The 20,623-nt window shown below is 39.8% G+C and overlaps 1 protein-coding gene across 1 annotated transcript; it reads right to left on the bottom strand.

Moving 5' to 3' along the window:
- Window positions 1-2: 2 nt before the first annotated feature.
- Window positions 3-9,685, bottom strand: LOC139116613 (von Willebrand factor-like). Its single transcript, XM_070679211.1, has 13 exons — window positions 9,617-9,685; window positions 7,541-7,674; window positions 6,952-7,013; window positions 6,468-6,518; window positions 5,315-5,863; window positions 4,551-4,708; window positions 3,875-4,034; window positions 3,134-3,368; window positions 2,656-2,705; window positions 1,874-2,190; window positions 1,080-1,227; window positions 291-458; window positions 3-43 (listed from the first exon to the last, which is right to left on the bottom strand). Exons 1-13 carry the CDS (start codon window positions 9,683-9,685, stop codon window positions 3-5), a joined length of 2,142 nt encoding a protein of 713 aa, XP_070535312.1.
- Between the last annotated feature and the right edge of the window lie 10,938 nt (window positions 9,686-20,623).

Here is a 20,623-nt window from a genome sequence, read left to right as displayed (position 1 = left end):
AGCTAGTCATAGTATGGTTTTGGAGCCACAACATTGTGACATGCTGTAATGAAACACACAAAAAACGTTAAAACATATAATCTGTCGTCTGAAACGTTTACTGTTCCGTGGCATAAATTTTGTCATCGCTGACGTCACAAAGTCCTGACGTAACAAGAGCTAAACATGATCCAATGTTTACTATTCCTTCAGCAATAAATGTTTTGAAGAGAAATAGCCTCGTACGGGGAAGAGAGCATTATAACTGTGGAAGTCACTTTTAAACAGAACGCTCATAGCTCTATCTTTACCCTTGAAGATTTCGTCGTTGAGTAGATGGCCGCATAATCGCTCAGCAACGGAGACGTGCTGTGAAAACACTTCACACGGATTGGGCGGCTCCTCTTTCGGCACGTCTTGGCAACCTGGGTTTGTTTTATACTTGTTCGCAAACTCCGCTATGCTTGTCTCCACATCACCTAAAGTAAAACAGAAAAACTCAGGTCAAAGTTCATATGTCTCTCTTCTTTCATCGTAGCTTTCAAACTTATCGTTTCCTCGTCTGTGACGTCACGTATGGATGAAGAGAAACTATAAGACAGCTTCCAACAGCGTTTTAGTCATGCACTTTCATGTGAGACAGTAATTCGCAATGGCAATCAAGGATGTCTTGTTCAAATTAGCGTGAATTTTGAAGATTGTATACCGTTACTTTATCATTTATGAAACAATAAGTAAGGTAGTAAAGTGTAGGAATGACGTCATGTTTATTACAACCATTCAATACCGCCACATTCATCTTTTTATCATTTACTGATGTCATGTTTTGTCTTTCGATTAGTATTGCACGAGTTTTCTTTGTTTTTGCATGGAATTATTTAAACTACACCACGAGGAATTTTACGACGTTTGTGTAGAGGCAGTGTGAATCGATGTCGTGTAAATTGTGTGCGAATCGATGTGTCTGTGTGCTGCGTCTGTGCGTGCACCAATTTGTGTCGATTTTTCGTGTTTTTCTGAGACTCATGTGTGACGTGTGCGTGTGTTTGTTTGTGTGTCGGTGTGTGTGTCGGTGTAGTTATGTATCACTTTCAACTCACCCTGAATAGTCCAGAAATCGTCAAGTTGATTGTTGTTGTATGTTCCACAGAGGCCACACGTTTTACCGAAATGTTTGGGACTCACTGTGATATACACACGACTTCTACCATCCCATAGTATCTTTACTCCAATGCTCTGCAGTTCTACCTGTAAGGTAATAACAACATTGTGGGGTTTTGAGCAAATAGTGCATAAGAAAAAGACGCTTAATTCAAATTTTACAAACTCTACTCACATTAAGTTGCATTGTTAAAGCGCCAGTGAGAGGACAAACACGGGTGAACGGTAGAAACTTGCTTTATTTGGCCAAATGACAAATGATGCCCGAGAGACTGCCTGGGTACCCGTGATGCTACTAATGCTACATAGAAAGGTCACGTACAAGCAAGCTTCTTGCGCCGCGGCAGAAAAAAATTACCAGGAATGACACAAGTAGGATGCTCTTGATACTTTTTCAAACTATGATGACCATTACAAAATCTTAGTTACTGTATATCATAATTTCCTTCATGTGCATAAATCAAGAACTTGTTGGATGTCTATACCCTTTGTCCATTACAACTCAGTGCTGAAGAATTTTGAAGAAAAAAATTTCGAATGATTCGTTTAAAATTTAAAACGATTGCACTACGTGTAAGGCCCGAACGGGCAAACACAAAAATGAAATCTCCATTATCAATGTGTTTTTTGTTCGGTGTTTTATTTTTGTTTTATTTTTTCGTTTCTTGTTTCTTGATTGATTACTCTTGGTATTGTTTTCAGTTATGGTAGTACATATATACTGATAATTTACCTTCACAAACATCGATGACACTCTTTCAATGTAGATGCTTTCTTCTTTGAAAGGCAACGTCCCCACGTCATCTCCGTTGACATTAACAGCGCCACCACGCTTCAAGTAGACGAGAGTGTTATCGACTTCGACGATGACGGCTCTGGTGCACGTCAGTCCTTCCGATCGTCCGCATTCCACGTTTTTACCCCACACGTGGTAGTTGTTGAATGTGCCGGTGCAATCCTTGAGCAAGACGTAGGTACAATCACCCATGAAGTCATAGTTCGTACCGTCAAAGGTCGAGTAGTGTGGGTCACCGAATACACGGCAGGTCGCTGAAATAGTTAAATATACAAATTATCCCTCACATACTTTAGTTCATGAATGTTAGGGATCAAATTAGCACCGTGTCGATACACTTGCACAATTTATCTCTCATACAAGAATTCTCAGAGATATTTCACAATTTCTGAAGAGTTATTGAACAAAGTGAAAGTGTTAAGACATGCGCATACAGCCGCATTTGAAATATTTTTGAATTTCCCACGGCTTATACTCCGCAGAGCTGTTTATTCAGAATTTCACAGAATTTGCATCTTGTTGCCAAGGATATAATCAGCAATTGATGATGATATCCATCCCATCGACGGCAGATGGTGGCATCGCCATACCAACAGACTAAGAATTCACCATAGAAAGATTAATTGACCCAATGGTAATAACTCCAAATAAACTCCTATATGTCATTATTTCAATATAGATTATTTGATTAGGCCAATATGCTTTTGTTGCCAACTTACCTTCACAAATGTTGTCTGTACATTGACTCCAGCTGCCACCAATGCATTCACTAAATGGAGCAGACGACAGATAAATGTTAAAATTCTACCACAAAATGGCGGGAAAATAGTGACGAGCAAATGAAGACTTTCGCGTGAATGCAACGTCAAAATTACACCATCATTTCTTCAAGTTTCACAAATACGAGGATCGTTAGCTTACTATCCAGCAATTTTTGTTTTGATGGTGTTTGCATTTGGTGTTATTTTTATTTTTGTCAGTTTTGCTGCTTTCAGAAAAAATTGACAGGTGGCTTACTAAACTGACAATCTTATATATCTTATATATATAATCTGACAATCATATAACAATCTTATCTGCTGAAATCATAAAATGTGTTCAGAGGCAATGTTTTTCTGTCGGTCACACATTTGTTTCACTTTCAGAACAGACTATGTCGTGGCAGAATGCTGTTGTGTTACGTATGAAATCACTTACCACTGATTACAGTCCTGCTCCAGAATAGATGCGGCAGGGTACTCGACGCTATTGTGGTAACACGGGCATTGATCCCCGTCAATGCATTCACCGTCGTGCAGGTAGGTACCAGAAGGACACAGGCACCCGTCGATACACTCGTCCGGCTCGCATTCCCCTTCCCCCTTTGATTGACATGTCTGGGGACATTTAGCATCGCACTCCGTGAAAACCATTCCGTTTGGACAACTCACAGCTGCAAAGAAGTGAAAGCCCGGTCATCGGTTCGAAATGAGTTCAATTTCTTTTGGACTATCATGAACGTTAACTTTCAAATATGTTGGATTAAATATGCCTTTGAAAGGTATACTGTCACCTGTTCCATTTTTGCCACAGTTACCATGGAAAGAGAAAATCTAACCAATCACAGATTTTAAGCGGGTGGCCGCTTTTTAAAAACAGCGCCCTCACATGGGCATTTTGAATACCAAGGAACGCCCTTTTACCATATATGGGCATACTTAGATTACAGGTGACTGTATACCTTTAACTACAAAACAGAGTCTTAGTGTTTTGAGTAGTTCGATAGTTCGCTCGGTTATCATGGTCACCGTCTTAAGTCACTGGGCATTTTAAGATCTCTCATTTTCAGGAACTCAGCCCTCAGACGACAATGGAACGAGAATGATCAGCCATTATGTTCTTTCACACTCACTAGATAAAACGACAAGCACGTGACTAGGACAAGGCATGAACACTTACGGCACAGATCGTCGCTTCTCCAGCTAATAGGAGCACCCATTCTGGCACACTCGCGAGCATAAGCAGCAAACGCGGAACATTTACAGGCTTCCAGATTTTCTTCGCTGCAGGAACACATGTCTTCATTACAAGCTGTCTTGTAAGCCTTCACTGGCACTGTCTGTACGTCGGCAAAAATCATAGGAGGCAATTAAAATCAAATGATCAAAAAGTCCTGCGCTTTGATGGGGTCACGTGGTATATGTATACACTGTATGGTTCTGTGCCAGAGAGTGCTGCCAGCAATTAATTGCCTGATAACTGCATTATACTTGTTTGCTCGCACCTTACACAATTTACTCGCAGCCAGTGACCTGCGCAGCACATGAAATGAATCACTTTACATACATTTTTGCTAAATTTAGGCTGAGTGCGTGGAGTACTAAATGCGAGTAAGTTGCACAGCGTGCAAGCTGAAAGTAATTTGCCGTCATAGTGCATTACCGCAGTACGAATTGATATTTGGAAAATTCAAATTAAGGAATAAAATCCAGTTTTCAATTTCCATCTAATGAAATCGTCCTTTATCTAGTCGCCTTATGTTTATAATGTCTTTCCCTACAGCTCTTCATCTTTATATACGTAAGTTGGTCGCCATAGCACCCAAGATGTATTAGATGCAAAGAGTTTAACTTACTTCGTGACAAGAAGCAAACGGTTCATGGTCCAAAGCTCTGCATGTGTTGACCGCCCTCTTCGCTCTAATCTCTTCTTCTGTGTCATCGGGTTGCGGCTCAGTGTTGTGAGAGGTGAGTTTACAGGATGGTATGTCACGTGGGTTGTTCTCACATCCAACTTTGACATAAAAGTTGTGAATGAAAACATTTATGAAATTAGATGAGGGAGGTGAATGGATACAGGTTCACTTTCATGATAAAAATGTGGATCTGTAACTTGACATTAGCAAACTTCGTATCGATACGATTTTACCGAATGACGCTGGTATGATAAGTAACTCTTTCAGAGGAATTTTTTCAGATTTATGTCCTTTTAGAAAACATAAAAGAAACGTCTGTAATCTATTTCGCATTCCTGTACATCGCGAAAATACTCCGCTACTATGATCAATCCGTCAGTGATAGTCTCAAATGCAGAAGTCGGTCATTCGTGAGTGTAAAACAAAATTTGCTATGCATCAACAATCTGCCTAATGAGAGTCAGTGAAAAACCGTACTTACACTGTCCCAATCGTGTAATAAGAAAACTCTTTCGTTTTTTCCGGGAATGTTCTGTGTTGGAAATGTAAAATAAGAAAGGATTTAAAAAGAAAAGCATAATTTGACGATGTCAATAACTGATACCAAATGTTTTCAAAAATGCCTTTCCAACTCTAAGATCTGTGATATACTATACAGATCGCGATTTTAATGTCTGTAATGACGGGCTATGTGCGCAACCTACCTTCCGATACTTGATTATCTCTCCAGCTGTCACCGAATTCTCCGATATCTTGAACGACATCGCCGTTCGGAGTGGTGAATTCATCGTTGATGTTATCGTTCCATTTGCCACAGAGTCCACAAGTACGGGTTTTCAAATCCTGGTTGGTGAGCTCAACAGTGAAAACATCAGCCCCGTCCCAAATAATTCTGAACCCGAGTCCGCCATTGTCAACGACGACATACCCAGCAATTTGCTCGATGAGGTACCCTTGATTTTGACCGGGTACATTGACACGGTCACCGCCTACGAACACAGCAGCCTCGCCATTGTCCCTTCGCAAAACCAACTCTTCAGTGGACTCGCCTGCATTAACGATGAGAGAGCGATTGCAGACAGAGTCTGGAGAACAACTGGCATCGTTTGAAACAAAGATTTCAAAACTTCCACTGAAGCACTCAGACACCAGCGTGTACGTACAGGAGCCACGATAGCTGTAGCGTTTGCCATCGAATGTCCGATAATGAAGGGCGTATCGTCCCCATGTAGTGCATTGACCAGTTAGTCTAGCTGAAATGAAATGAAGAGTAAACGTATGTGAAAATGTGAATTCTTGAGCACAACCATGCATAGCGACTTAATTGAAGCTTTCTACTCGTTAAGGTAGTATGCACCTCGAAAGTGAAAACCTTAAAACTTTTGCTCAAACTGTCCTTAAGGAATCTTTCAACCATTCTCTTTCATCAATCCAGAATAAAAATCAGGGGTCACCGTACAAATTTTGGTACTAGAGAAACAAATAACCAAAGATTTGCCGATATTTATAATTCAAAATGGCCACCATCCCTGTGTTAACTATATGGAGAAAAATAAAATTTTTGAATTTCGAAAAACTAAGCCAGTGAAATGTTTTCTTACACCAAGAGCTTTAAAATGAACCCCCACAAGTGGTATATCAGAAAAGAATTTTGAAAGTTTGAGGGTCCGAATATCTGTCCCCGAGGCGCGTACTACTTTTAAGACATACTTCAGTACACCGTTTAACATTTTCCAAATATCCAAAGATGAAATACTGAGTGATTCCGTAAATTTATAAATTTTAATTCCAAAGTCCACTGGCCGTCGACAACCTAGGAATTTGTATAAGTTTTGTCAACCAATAACCTGTACTTACGCAGTCCGATTCGTATAATCAGAAAACTTCTGCGTTTTGTCAGTTCATGTTCTGCGTGTAAGAAAAAGACGAAAGCAAAATTAAGAAGTAAAGTCAATAGTATTTGATGGTAGGACTAGATGAGTCTAAATTGTCAACTTTTGAAATTGAAAATAAAATAACTCTGAGAATTGAGTGATTTAACTTAAATATTACTCTTTTGGTGAAGAGTTGGTGACGACAGAAGTGTAAACATTTATATTGTTGTGCACATAATCAAAGGAAGATCAGATCGGTCACGCTGTTACATCGTGATCAGCCCATGCCTGTTGCCAAATATGGACATTGTTATGACCTTGGAGGAAATTATCCATATTTGGAACAGGCTGAACCATCGATACGAAAACAAGGCATGCAACTTTGATCTGTCTTGTCTTGCCTTTAAAACACGATTTTGTTCAGTACAGGTATGTCTTATTAAACCAACACTCTTACATCAACTCACCATGAATTTCCTCATCATGCGATTTCAGAGAATGTAAGTTTTCTTCCAACTCATCGTACCCACTAAAATAGGGAAAGAAACCAGTTCAAAAAGCTTTACGAATTAAAACCATGTGAGGCTCAAGCCTTGGATATACCTGAAGATCAGTTTTCTACGCAATAATCTGAGAATTTTTCGATTTGACATGGTAAGAATAAATGAATGCGGGGAATTTGTCGTAAAGAGACGAGTTAACTCGCCTTTTCGCAAAGTACTGATCAATTACATTCTGTATTTCCAAAGCTAGCGATATTTCCTTTCCCACAATTTGTTACTTTGTCTATTGAAAACATGCCACTCCATGCTGTACTGAGTAATATATATTCTAATGACTTTTAACCAAACTTATTCTAACAAGGGAGGGTTTCTCATTTAGGTAAACGATGCTTGCATTTGATACAGGTTGGCATGACGTCACAGCAGGATAATATCTTTAATATCGCAACTTCTAATAAACATATCTAACTAGTTTGTCGCAGGGCTTTTAAATTGATAAGAGTCGGAACGGCATTATTTAGAAGGTACTCAATTTTACACTCTACTTACAAACCCCTGCTGCTCGCTGCTAGAGCGCATAGACACAGAAAGGCAAGTTGAAACCAGGGCCAAGCCCCAGCTCGTCCAACGGTCATACTCTACCCGCAACTCTTCAAACCACACGTCCCTATTCAGTGTTCCTGTTGCCTGAAAAACGGGAAAAACCAATAAAATCTTTGACCGTCGAGTTTGTTCCGGATATTGATATTTCATACGACGTGTTATTTGTAAATATTCTCAGCAAATACGTCAAACTGAAACCTTATGGTTTTAACATGTAGGCTACCAGCATATTTCAAAGGAAATTCAACTTAAGTTGGAATGGAACGATAGGGATCGTGAAGTATATGTCAGTGCATACCATCAACTAAACAGTGATGTTTGATCAAAGCAAAACTACATGTAAATATCTATTATTCCCTAATTTGATGTCTAGAATACCGGGGAATACATGAGTGGCAAAGATCACGGAAGGAATTTGTCAATCATGAGATATTTGGTGCTAAAGAAGCTTTACAAATATTAAAGAAAATATTCAGGAATTCGACTTCTTGTGGTGGTCTGTTAAACCCCTTCCCCTCTCCACCCCATTCATTAATATTGTTAAGACCATAGCAACATAAAGATGATTCCTTCTGCTCACTTCTCAAAGGGACTGTCAAGAACTGAAACAATTTTGTCTTATCAAACAATTGATACTTTCACTAACTTGGTTACCGGTCTCTCATCTGAATCCATCCCTGAATAAATCAAACGTTTATCTGTAAGCTTTACTCAGTCCTACTACGACAACGCCTACCGCAAATTTCAAAATGCCAGTCTGTCTTTCATTGACACCCTACGGCGCACTCTCTATGACTCTGTCTCTCTGTCTCTAGAGTCCTCGCTCGCTGTCTGTCTGTCTCTCTCTCTGTCTCTCTCTTCTCTCTCTCTCTCTCTCTCTCTCTCTCTCTCTCTCTCTCTCTCTCTCTCTCTCTCTCTCTCTCTCTCTCTCTCTCTCTCTCTCTCTTCTCTCTCTCTCTCTCTCTCTCTCTCTCTCTCTCTCTCTCTCTCTCTCTCTCTCTCTCTCCTTTTGCAAGACTTCCCTTGATGACCAGAGTATGTATAAACGACGTTACAAGTAACTGCATTTATCTATCAGGCAAAAATACACATTCTACCGATACGTAAGTCACTTTCTACATGAACTTATCTCGCGATGCGTAGCATAGGTTTATATATCGATCAAGATTTCAATCAATCAAAAGAGGCAAATTACTTGACGTATATTACGATGAGCTATACGTGAACAAAGAAAGTAGCAGACAACGCCTATATTAGGCTTTGCTGTCTGAAATATGAAGATACAGGAAAGAAAAAAAAGGAAATTCTTGTCTCACCTGCTGAACCGATGGCAGTGCGACGAGACTCCAAACTTCACAGTTGACGCGTTGGCGGTGTTGGACGTCAAAGGAGATTCCTTCAGAGCACAACTCTTTATATACCAGCAACGACTACCAGCACATTGTGTGGCAGGTAACTATGCCAGTGTTTGATGTGGAAATATTAACAAGTGACGTAAAACAAACCCAGATACAGACAGTTTTGCAGGGAAATACTTCAAATCAATATTTGAAAAAAAAAACAACGAAAACTTTCGAGCATTTATCGTTCAAAACACACACTAGAGCTGGCAAATAGAATAACGGCTCAGAAGACGCCACTGTGAAATATATTTCCGTCTTATACAATTTGTGGTAGTTTTCATTTTAAGTATACATGGCTACGTATTTTCAGCGCAGTTTTGGAATTCACTGAAACAAAACAGCGGAGTCGGTTTTCGTCAAGACCTCCAGTTAACAAAATATTTTCGGAGCAATTGCCCTTAAAATCAATATCCGAAAGTTGTATTTTTTAACTGTTTTACATCGCACTGCTATTAGAATTATTACCGACACCTGTAGTGTCCTGCTGAGCCCTGGGAAGTCACGTGACAAAACATGCGTAGAACAAGACCTTACGTCTAGTTTAGGCGCTAACATTGACTTTTGTCTATTACGTCATATCTGTCTGATACGAGAAGACCTCTCGCATTGTGGCTCCGATTTACCTTAGGAACCAACAGTCCATGCAGGCACACTTGCTCACAGCACACAGCCAGACTCCATGGACGTCTCATACTAACCCCCGTGTTTCATTTTTAGTTAGGCGTGATATCATGTGATGGGCACTGGAAAACCTTTCTTGATTTGATGGCATTTCAGAAGAGTTATACATGAGTTACTTTGATTTTTCTCGATCAGCCGAAAATACTCAGTCTAAAACATGTTTATCAATGTCAGCGCAGTTTGGAATTCACTGAAAGTAGGTGGCGGGAGATCGGGAAAAAATCCGAGAAGCGCGAAAACATTTTGCGATAGATATGTTTTAGTAATCAAGGGGACCTCATATTATCCACTTCACATAAATTATACACACACGCTAGCTACAGTAGAAAGAAAAGTGTTGTCATTTTGTTTCCCAGACTGTTCACTCAAAACAAATAATATGAAAATAGGGAATGATCATTAGGCAGTGCTGCAATATCAGTTTGTTGGCAACGGAAACTACGAAAGAAAGTTATCAACCTGGTATACGACAGAAATATCTTCTTCCCATGCTTTCGTTGATGGACGCAAGAAGTGATTTGCATCAAGGTAGCCACACTGACAGCAACATATCCCCTGCTCTTAAGTTTCCTTCTTCGCTGAAGGATACAGTCGTCGGAACTGCGTTTCAAGGTCTTATGGGACCCATAGGACCGATGTAAACAGTGTATCCAAGGTATGATGGTGATTGATGAAAATTAAAACATGTCTATATCGTATGATTTAAGGTAATATGCACCTCAAAAGTGAAAGACTTAAACTTTTGCTCAAACTTTCCTGAGTGAAACTTTTAACCATTCTCTTACCGAAGCAAGAATAAAAATCAGGGGTCACCGTGCAAACTTTGGTACTAGAGAGACATACAACTTGCGATTTCTCGATATTTGAAATCCAAAATGGCCGCCATCCCTGTGTTAACTCGATGGGAAAAAATAAAATTTTCGATTTTCGAAAAACTAAGACGGTGAAAACTCTTCTTTCGCCAAGAGCTTCAAAATGAGTCCCCACAAGTGGTAGGTCAGAAGAGAATTGATAAAACTTGAAGGCTCGAATTTCTGTCCCCGAGGTGCGTTCTGCCTTAAATAAATTCTGCAGCTGGGATGATGAGATGCATCTAGATGTCGTGCACGTACATCGTTTGTAAACATGAAACTCGCACAGGCTCAGTTCCGACGACTGTTTCCCTTTAATGCATTGCTATGCATGGGAATCAACCGGAAAATGCCCACTCCGTTGCTATGGTTGCTGAGGCTACCAGTCCAATTTCATTCGTGGAAACTACATGAACAGAAGCTTGAGCATCCAGTGGCATTCAACAAAGCAGTCCGTACACAAAGCTATTCGTAAGATATTTCTTGGCGGTTGCGCAATATCAATATTGCGGGAGGAGAACGGGCTACATGCAGACATTTCTTATCGTAAGCTGGCGGGGAAATTTTCATCCTCTTGTTCAGCGGGTTGGAGGGGGGGGGTTAGAAGGCAGCCAGTACGACTTGGGTAGTAGGCACATATTTCGAACTTCATCAGCTTGGTGAGGGGGTTGAAGTGCGGAGACTGGCAGCCGGGGGGTATCTGGTGGGAGAGTGGGGTAAAGGAAAAAATAGTAGATGAGAGAATTTCTTTGATGATGCGAGAGAACAGTTGCGACCAGCTCTACTCCAAATGGTTATTTTGTGCAATTCAACATACAGCTGAAGTGCATGTATACATAATCGCTTCTCATAATTTCTCAAAATCGACTGACTAGCTAGCCCTATACTACCTTTCTGATCATCGACAACACAATGTCAGAAGAACTCGGAGAAAGCAAATTCGTGTAACTTTAAAGAGCGAGAGAAAAGATAAATGTGTACACAACATGATCATAGGCACAATATACGCATTCACAGTAGCCTATTGTGTATCTTGACAGAATTTTGGTTGAATTAAGGCCGTCCAAGATGTGCAGATGCCTCCGAGCGAAGGCATTCTGATTGTTTTTATCAGATTTTCAAATGTCCATTTCCGTTTTACACGTTCTGAGAACGTATCAAGAAAAGTCAAATGTATTTAGTAATTCTTTCATTGCCCCTAGGTCAACTTGGTTCACATTTAAGATAATAAATACAAAGTACGAAATTGGAAGACTTGCCGTATGGAAATTTTGAATCATTCATATTCGAAATCAAGAACAAAAACCATCAGTCACCGTGCAATATTTGGCACTAGAGTATTACAGAAATTTGAAATTCAAAATGGCAGCCATCCCCGTGTTAACTCGATAAGGAAAGCTAGAAATTTCGATTTTCTCAAAAAATAATTAACCGCCGAGCTACAAAATGAGCGCCCATAAGCGGTAGACAAAAAGTATTGTAAAAGTTTGAGAGTTCAAATATCTGTCCCCGGGTGCACTCTACCTTAACTACTAGTCATATAAGGTATGTTTTCTCTTTTTCATGCCAAATTTTCTTTTCAGTCTTTGATGTGAGTGTTTTATGTCTTTTCTGACATAGAAAAATAGATGGATGGACAGATAGATAGATAGATAGATAGATAGATAGATAGATAGATAGATAGATACATAGATAGATAGATTGATAGATAAATAAATAAAGAAAACATACATACATACATACATACATACATACATACATACATACATACATACATACATACATACATACACACACACACACACACACACACATACATACATACATACATACATACATACATACATACATACATACATACATACATACATACATACATACATACATACACGTCGATTACATAATCCATCCAGCAGGTGTTCTTCTGCCTTCTGAATTATTTAAATTTTTTCAATAACATCTTTATCTGTAGTTGCCTCATAGTCCCCATCCTACCTATGTAACCTTGACCCATTTTTGAAAACTGACCAAATCAAAAACAATGAGTGTAACACTCAGTTGTTACAAAGAAAATATGCCAGATTTTAGAATAAAGTCGGGCAGTTGTTTGCTTTTTATTTTCTGTTTGCTACACACTTACCACAGATCAATATAAAAAAAAGAAAACAAGTTGACGATTGCATATTTTAAAAATCTACATAAAATTACTGTTCCGAATTTCAATTTTGTTTTAATTTATTCCAAGGAAGTCTGGAAAAAATTGTTCCTAAAATACAAAAGAGATGAAAAGCAGACACATTACATGTGCGCCATCAATAGTGTCTGTTCTACCACGTTTGTGGTCCGTTCCTCGTGTCAGTCATTTTACGATAGATTCACCACAGGATCAGAGGGTGATCTGACATCGGTCGCTTTCTCTCTCCGTAGCGGTATATATATTTGACCACATTGAGAATTTGCCAAACTGGGTACACATTTTTGTAATCATTAAAATTACCCTACCACACACGCATGAGAGTATCCCTGTCTATATTCTGACACGTCTCATCTGAATGCTATACTAGGTGCATCTGAAAAACCTATACCTATGCGGTACTTGGGCAGTATAAGCAAGCGCCGGCTCGTAATATCATAATTAGCCTAAATGGCGTATCCTGCTGTCACGTGACTTTTAAGTGCCTGTCTGCTGCAAGTGCTGTACCGAGTTGTGCTGTTTCTTGAGTTGTCGAAGCATATCTTCGTGATGTGGCTGTGCATGCTTTCGGGTTCGCACTTACTCTTAATGTAATCTTAATAGATTATCACAGGCAGTGAGTACCAATTATTTGCCGTCCCCCTGAAATCAATCATTATAGGTCATCATAGTGTGATATCTGGTTGTCCAGCTTTCAGAGAACGGCATGGTTGACTTACCAAGTCCAACGCAACTGAAATAGCTTACTACGCAGTGTGGCGTGAAAAAAGAATCAAGTAATTTTCTGTGACGTCAGACCATCGAAGAAATGAGGTAAATAAACGTAAAATTAAATAACGTCATAACAACGTTAATTAACGTCATAATTAACGTTAATTAATTAACGTCATAGAAACACGATTGGAACTAATTTTGGGCAATAATGTAGGAATGTTGGCTTACTTAGCAAATTTAAGCTCATCTACTTTTCCTTTTTAAATTGCAATTCACTTGTTTTATGGGTAATTTGTAATATTGCAACTTTCAGCCATAGAACACTAACACTTTTGATAAATTTGAACAATTATCCTATTTTCCAAATTAGCTCCGATCCGAGTTCAGATGATAAAATGTTTCGCTAACGTTTTGTAGTCCATAATGTTGCCGTTTTACCTAAGGGAGTTAAGACTCTTACTTATTAAATAGTATCTGAACGTATAAGTTATGTAATTATACAAACATATGTGTTTCAATTCAATATACCAGCTTGCAGGAGGATCAGCTTATTCAGAAATATGATCAAACTAGGGTCACCGGCAGCTACCCTAGCTATGTGTGCAATTATCGTTTCTCTGTGTTTCACGGTGTTTACAATATATCAGTGTTGAAGCAAAACCACTTGTTCTCCTTGTACATTTATTGTAAGTGAAATGTACTACTCGAAAAAAAAAGAAAAAAGAAATAGGTGATTTCACATTTATGTGTCTCGCAGCTGCCACTAAAGTTCTTTTACCAGTTCCATGATGCATTGCGCGCTAGGGTATACAAAGCGTAGGTTACTTGTGGACCTTTTTAGCCGCAACGTAAACGCAGGGTATGTTTCTCATAGAACCCTATGGTAGGGTACACCCTGACTTATATTTTCGACGCCGATAGCTACAAAATATACGTTTTTGAAATTGCAAGTTTGTGTAACTCTTGTATAACAATCCATTGTAAAACATTAAATCAGTATATTTTACAGGTAGCCACAGCAATGCCTTGTGGGATAACCGGGAAAAGGTCTATTCCACATTCAGTCGGGTGGTTTGTCATTTGACATGGACGGGTCACACTCATTCATGATACTAAATATGTAACTGTAGCTAGCGATCAATAAAATCTGCGTCGTCTTTTTGAACCCGTTTGCATCTTACATTTATTATAAAAATATATTCTATGCGTAAAAACAGGGCAAAAAATCATGAAAAACTCAAGGCAACGAGATTGCATCGTGACGTGGAATGAATCGTACAAGATGATGTCTATGAAAAAACTCACGGCCAAAACACTGAGTTTATTGCAGGAATATCACCAAAGGATTTCAGCCCGGGGATTGCTACGAACCAATGGAAGGGTTGATGGAGAAATTAAACCACAATAAAGTGATATCAAAGTACAAGTATTATTTTAAGAGAAAGAATATCAATTCGAGCAAGATATCGCATCAAACATGCTGGCGACGGTGCATATAAGATGTCCCGGCAAATATGTTCCGAAGAATTCCCCTGTCAGCAGAAGATTTTTTTCCGAACTAAGTGATCTGGCCAATTTCTTGTTGCCGTGGAAACATGCACATTTGATCCTGGCTTGAAACGAAGCGTCGATACTCCTCACAGTCTTGTCTCCATTACATGTATGTTCATTGAGACGCACCAGCTCCGTGATCTCAGTTTTCTTTCAAATATGTAGTAAAAGTCTTCTGTGATTCGTGTTTCTTTTGCTTGGAACAACACCTGAAGGAAAAAAATAAACCCACACGATTGTTCAGCGATGGAATGTTGCCGATGTATCTGCTTGAGTCAAATAACAGTCATTCACGGATGCGAATGTGTAACTTGCAATTGGACGACTTCACGTGTATAGGCAACCTCAAGCGACTAACATGAACTTGCAAATTTATCATGGCCAGGGGCAAGGTCAAATCTGTAATTAAGTATAACGTGTTACTTGTGGTCTTGTGTACCCAGTTGAATCACATAAAACACTTGTACATACACGCAATGAGTGAGAGTGTGCCGGGAACTGATGGTACAGTCCCTTGAAGCTTGAAACTGAAACGAGGGCCACGAGGGGGCGTGAGCCGCTCAGGGGTCGCCTCAGATCAAAAACAGTCCAGTCAAAGCTGAATAGACTATATGGCGCCAAAGTGTGGCCTCGATTTCAGATCACGATATTTACAAACAACCATGCCATGATTGTTTAAATTTTACGTACAATTTCCCGCTCATTTCTCCTTTATAGTAATCACTTTATCTACATCAAACCAAAATCAATCTCACTATTGCAAAAATAGTTCATTAAAACTGAGAAAGTTTCTCATGGAAATCAAATGAACGGACAAAGTTTACCATTAATTGTCACGGTTCAGATTTTTGGCACTTTTATTCTCAGCGTACGTTCGACGAAACGATCGCAGTGATCGCGTGACTCATGAAGAGGGGTCTTTTGTCAGTTATTTTTTTAAAAATGCCACATCATATTCCAAACTGTCCCACAGTTTTCGATTTATACTGTCTGCAACATTATTCCAATACCTGTTTGAACGTATTTCAGTCACATTTCAGCGCGTTTCTCCAATATTGACGCGAACCAAAAATGTCAAATATATATCCGCTTCTTTGTTATGCAAATATCATTTAAGCCTATAAGCCGAGCCCGACAGTCGGAGATTCAATGACACACATGTTAGCCGCCATTTTATGAATCATTTTAATGGATTATAAACCGTCATAATATGGATCAAGCCAGTTATAATGTAACCTAAAACTCAGTGTGAACTGTCTCGTGTTGGAAAAATGCCTTCTGCCTAGCTGTCATTTTTAATACGATCATCACGTTGGACAGTAAAAGGTTAAAGCAACGTTGGAAACAATATGTCATCTATAAGCCACCTTATTATACACCTACTGCCGTAACCTATGGGAGTTTGACCGTCCAATAACTTTCCGTATTTTGTATAGTACGCGGAGTCCCGAATACGGGAGACGCGCGACGCGCCTGTTTGGGGTTTGTAGCAATTTTATTTCAACAATCGCGCGCCTTCCACTCATATCGCGCGTGCCGCATCCCTCAAAATTTACCATAGAATTAGTTTATACGGACGATTAATGGAGGCTTAATCTTACATAATTTTAAAACATAAAAAGTGTACCAACGCCTCAGTCTTTTATAAGACGCCATTTATAAGCATTGCAATGACGGTATCAATTATCGCATCGTTCGCATAAATGCGTTGTGACGTCAAAAAAATTTGCATGGAAATGTATCGTGGACATGGCGCCACGTGTTCAGTTAGGGAGCCTTCAGTTATTACAGGGGGGTGGGCCGAGGGAATTAGGGGAGGGTCATTTTTTATAAACCTATCTCGGGGGTCACTTTTGACAGAAGATGATTTTACGACCAAACCTTTGAATGTCCATTTGATATTTCCTGAATAGGAAATTGCCGACGAAATACATTGATTCTTTTAAATACATAAACATTATCGACAAGTTTCACAAGCAAAGAAGATGCAGTGGTATCCTACATAAACATTTTATTTATTTATTAAACTTCATTTATTTATTAAACTTCATCACTGGCATACAAAGACAAAGAAGACACAATGACAAACAACGAACTCACCAGGAGTGGCACTCAACATTAGAATAAAATGGCCGCCAGTGAAAGGTTGAGACAAACAGGTGACGAGCACCTCTATAACTGCCCCACCACACATTAAAAATTGAAAAATAAAAACAACAAGGCACATAACATAATGCACAATAAAAAACAATTTAACATACAGTAAAAAACAAAGTCGGCAGCTGTGGAACAGTAAATAGACCGGAAAAAATTAAATTGGACGACAATTATGACAGCGACATGCTGAAACCCATGTACAAGTATCAGTACAATTGAAAATATTTACAAATTTCTGCTAATAAAATGAAGTTACTCTTGATTAAAAAGAGAGACGCTCCCCGACATTCTAATATCTGAGTGTAAATGATTCCATAGTACAATTCTATTAAAGTAAAAACGTGTAAATGATTCTGTGTGGCAAGACTGTGGTTTAAGTTTTAAATAGTCATCAATTGATCTCGTATGGGATAACTCGAATGGCTGAGTAAAAACATCTTGAACAGTTCAACTTATGAAAGACAAGAGACAAAAACATATTGGTGTGTATCAAAGTGTGTGTCAATTATCAAATGTTTTTAAATGTACAGATATTGTTAGTTTTATGTTTATATTGGCAAAAAAATGATCATAATTCTCTCATGAATAATCGAGAGTACATAAATACACAGATTTACCTATTTTTGTATTGGAAATAAAATATTCAAAGTTTCCTTATAGACTACTATGTATAGTAAATCAAAATTTTCAATGAAATCCAAAAATCCAATTTCTTGTACACACATGTACGTTTTACTTCCCACTTCAAGCAAAGTATATTTACATAGATTATCAAACATATATAAATGTACAAATATAGCTTGTTGTGTGGATAAAATTGTCAATAGTTTGCCTGATAGACTCCAATGTCGTATGATTTGATATTTTTGGTGAAGCACTATATTGGCCACATCTGGTCGCATTGTTGTTGCGCATAATATGGTGACCCTCCCGCAAATGCATGACCCTTCGAAAATGCTTGCGTGATAAATTGCCAACCGCCCCCTCCCCGCTGTAATTTCTGTCCATAACTTATATAACAATTAAACTAATTGTTATGTAAATTGGCTGATACTGTTTCAGTCATTCCTGGGGAGAATATCGCAGTGATTGGGGGAGGGTCAAGTTTTAGAATGCCAGACAAGGGAGGGGGTCACATTTTACACACAAGGATAGGGGGAGGGTCACATTTTAGGCACAAGGATGGGGAGGGTTACATTTTATAGTACAGGTGCGCACGGAATTCGCCCGGCCCACCCCCCTGTAATTACTGAAGGCCCTTAGTGAGCGGAAAATGGCAAGTACGAATGGATGGTTGGCTTAATCCCTCATCTATTTAAAACACCAGTTGATCGCAGAAAATAGACACAGCTGTGGCGCTGAGGTCTTAACCTGCCACGAAACAGCGACATTTAACAGGTAAACATAGAGAAGCCGGGACAATGGACAAGCGTCCAGTACCCATCTACACTGCTATTCTAGGCAGACTCAAACAGGTCTTTGCAATGGCGGAAGAAAACCTGCGTTGTGTCTTGCCACGAAAGGGCTTTAAGCCATCACCATGGACTTTACTCTACGCCGGCATATTCGTCTGCTCTGTAGTCTTTCTCAGGATGATAGAATCGCCCAGCCAAGGGTCTACGTCGAGGAGACTACTGGCCGAAAAATTGTCTTTGAAAAGCCTCTTGAACGATTCATGGTACGAGAAGGGCGTCTCTGACGACTACGCGACATGGGACGTGAGCTATGACGCTAAGCGTTTCATACTGGAAAGATGGAAGACTTCGTGCTACCTCCCCGTGCATCCTGTCTACAGACTTCAAAAACTCATGAAAGCAGATGAATTAAAAAGACGCGGATGCGAAAAACGCCTCCCGCAGGTCATCATCGCTGGTGTTCGTAAATGCGGGACAGGGACTCTCCTGAAATTCCTCAACTTTCACCCTCAACTTGTCGGACCCAAAGACGAAACTCACTACTTTGACTCTCTGAAGGAACCTGGCCTGAGCTGGTACAAATCCAAAATGCCTTACTCGTCCAGATACCAAATCACCATCGAAAAAACACCCACCTACTTCTTTCGACCCTTTGACGCCCCTAAGCGAATTCGCGATACTCTGTCGCCGGACGTTCGGATACTTGTCATAGTCTGTGACCCGGTCAGGCGTCTTGTTTCCGACTACGTAGAATTCATCAACAAGACCGACGATGCGTATGACCAAGATTTCATGCAAAGGAAGACTCTCGGTGAGACAATTGAAGATACGGTATTCGAAAAGGCCCGCCCAACCAACGTCAACACGTACAATGAAATGGTGGACGTGGGACTCTACGTCAAGTATCTTTTCCGCTGGCTGGAATATTACCCAAAGGAACAGGTCCATTTCGTCGACGGGGAAAACTTTCGCCTGAACCCATCAGCAGAGCTGCAGGAAGTTGAAAGATTTCTAGGCGTGCGGGGATTTTTCAGAGAGGAGCATTTCTACTATGACTCAACCAAAGGCTACTACTGTGTTGCTTTTCCCAAGATAACGTGTATGCCGAAGGCTAAAGGTCGTCAACACCCAGAATTGGCAGATTGGGCCAAACAACGTTTGTGCGAGTTTTACAGACCTTACGACTACGCTCTGTCTAATGTCCTGAAACAAAATTTTACGTGGGTTGGTAAAAACTGTTGAGAGTCTTGTCGTTGTACTGTTAGAGGAGCACTACCGAAAGACATTGCACATGCGTAGTTCGGCAATGTCATGCCATGGCAATGCCGCACAAATAATATGGAATCGTATCTTTAAATAAGACTTGTGTACTAGGTAGTATTATCAACCAGAGATGAATGTGCATCACACCGTTCTTGCCGACAACGCGTAGAAGTGCAGCGTACATCGTGCAATGACCTTAAGTGACCTACGAAAACTGTCTTTGATTTGCCAATATTATTTCAAAGCTTATCGAAAGCTCCCCAGAGCGATAAGATGTACAGTCAAATGTGAAATAGACCGGCCATTTGGTGGCTTTTAACTTCCCATGGTTTTGCCCTATATTTTGGAACACGCTGTCATCTCCCGTGATTACACAGCTGTTCTGTAAAACGTCAAAACTCTTTGTTACTAGGATATGTCGTTAATTACACGTGTACTTTATTTATGCTATCACAAGGCATCTTTACTGTTGCAAATCTAACTTTTAGATCGAGGGAACGGTGTTTGGTGTTCATCCATATTACAATATGACGATATGATGTGACTGATTCAAAACAGGGTTCTCTCAGGAATATTGCATGATCTCCTGTCACATTTGGATTGATCACAGTCACCTGTGGTCTATTCCGCTCTGCGTCTACATATGCGCCCCATAGACGTGTGTATGTATGCCTTCTTCTCAGGCATATGTACACACGTCTATGGAGCGCACATATAGACGCAGAGAGGAATAGACCACAGGTGAATGTGGACTGATTCAACACACACGTTGGTAGTGAGAAATGAAGAAATCAAGCGCACAAT

The sequence above is a fragment of the Ptychodera flava genome, chromosome 17 (assembly GCF_041260155.1).
Source record: "Ptychodera flava strain L36383 chromosome 17, AS_Pfla_20210202, whole genome shotgun sequence".
Taxonomy (NCBI): domain Eukaryota; kingdom Metazoa; phylum Hemichordata; class Enteropneusta; family Ptychoderidae; genus Ptychodera; species Ptychodera flava.
The sequence above is the reverse complement of the archived record's forward strand: the minus strand, read 5'-3'. Positions and strand labels throughout refer to the sequence as shown.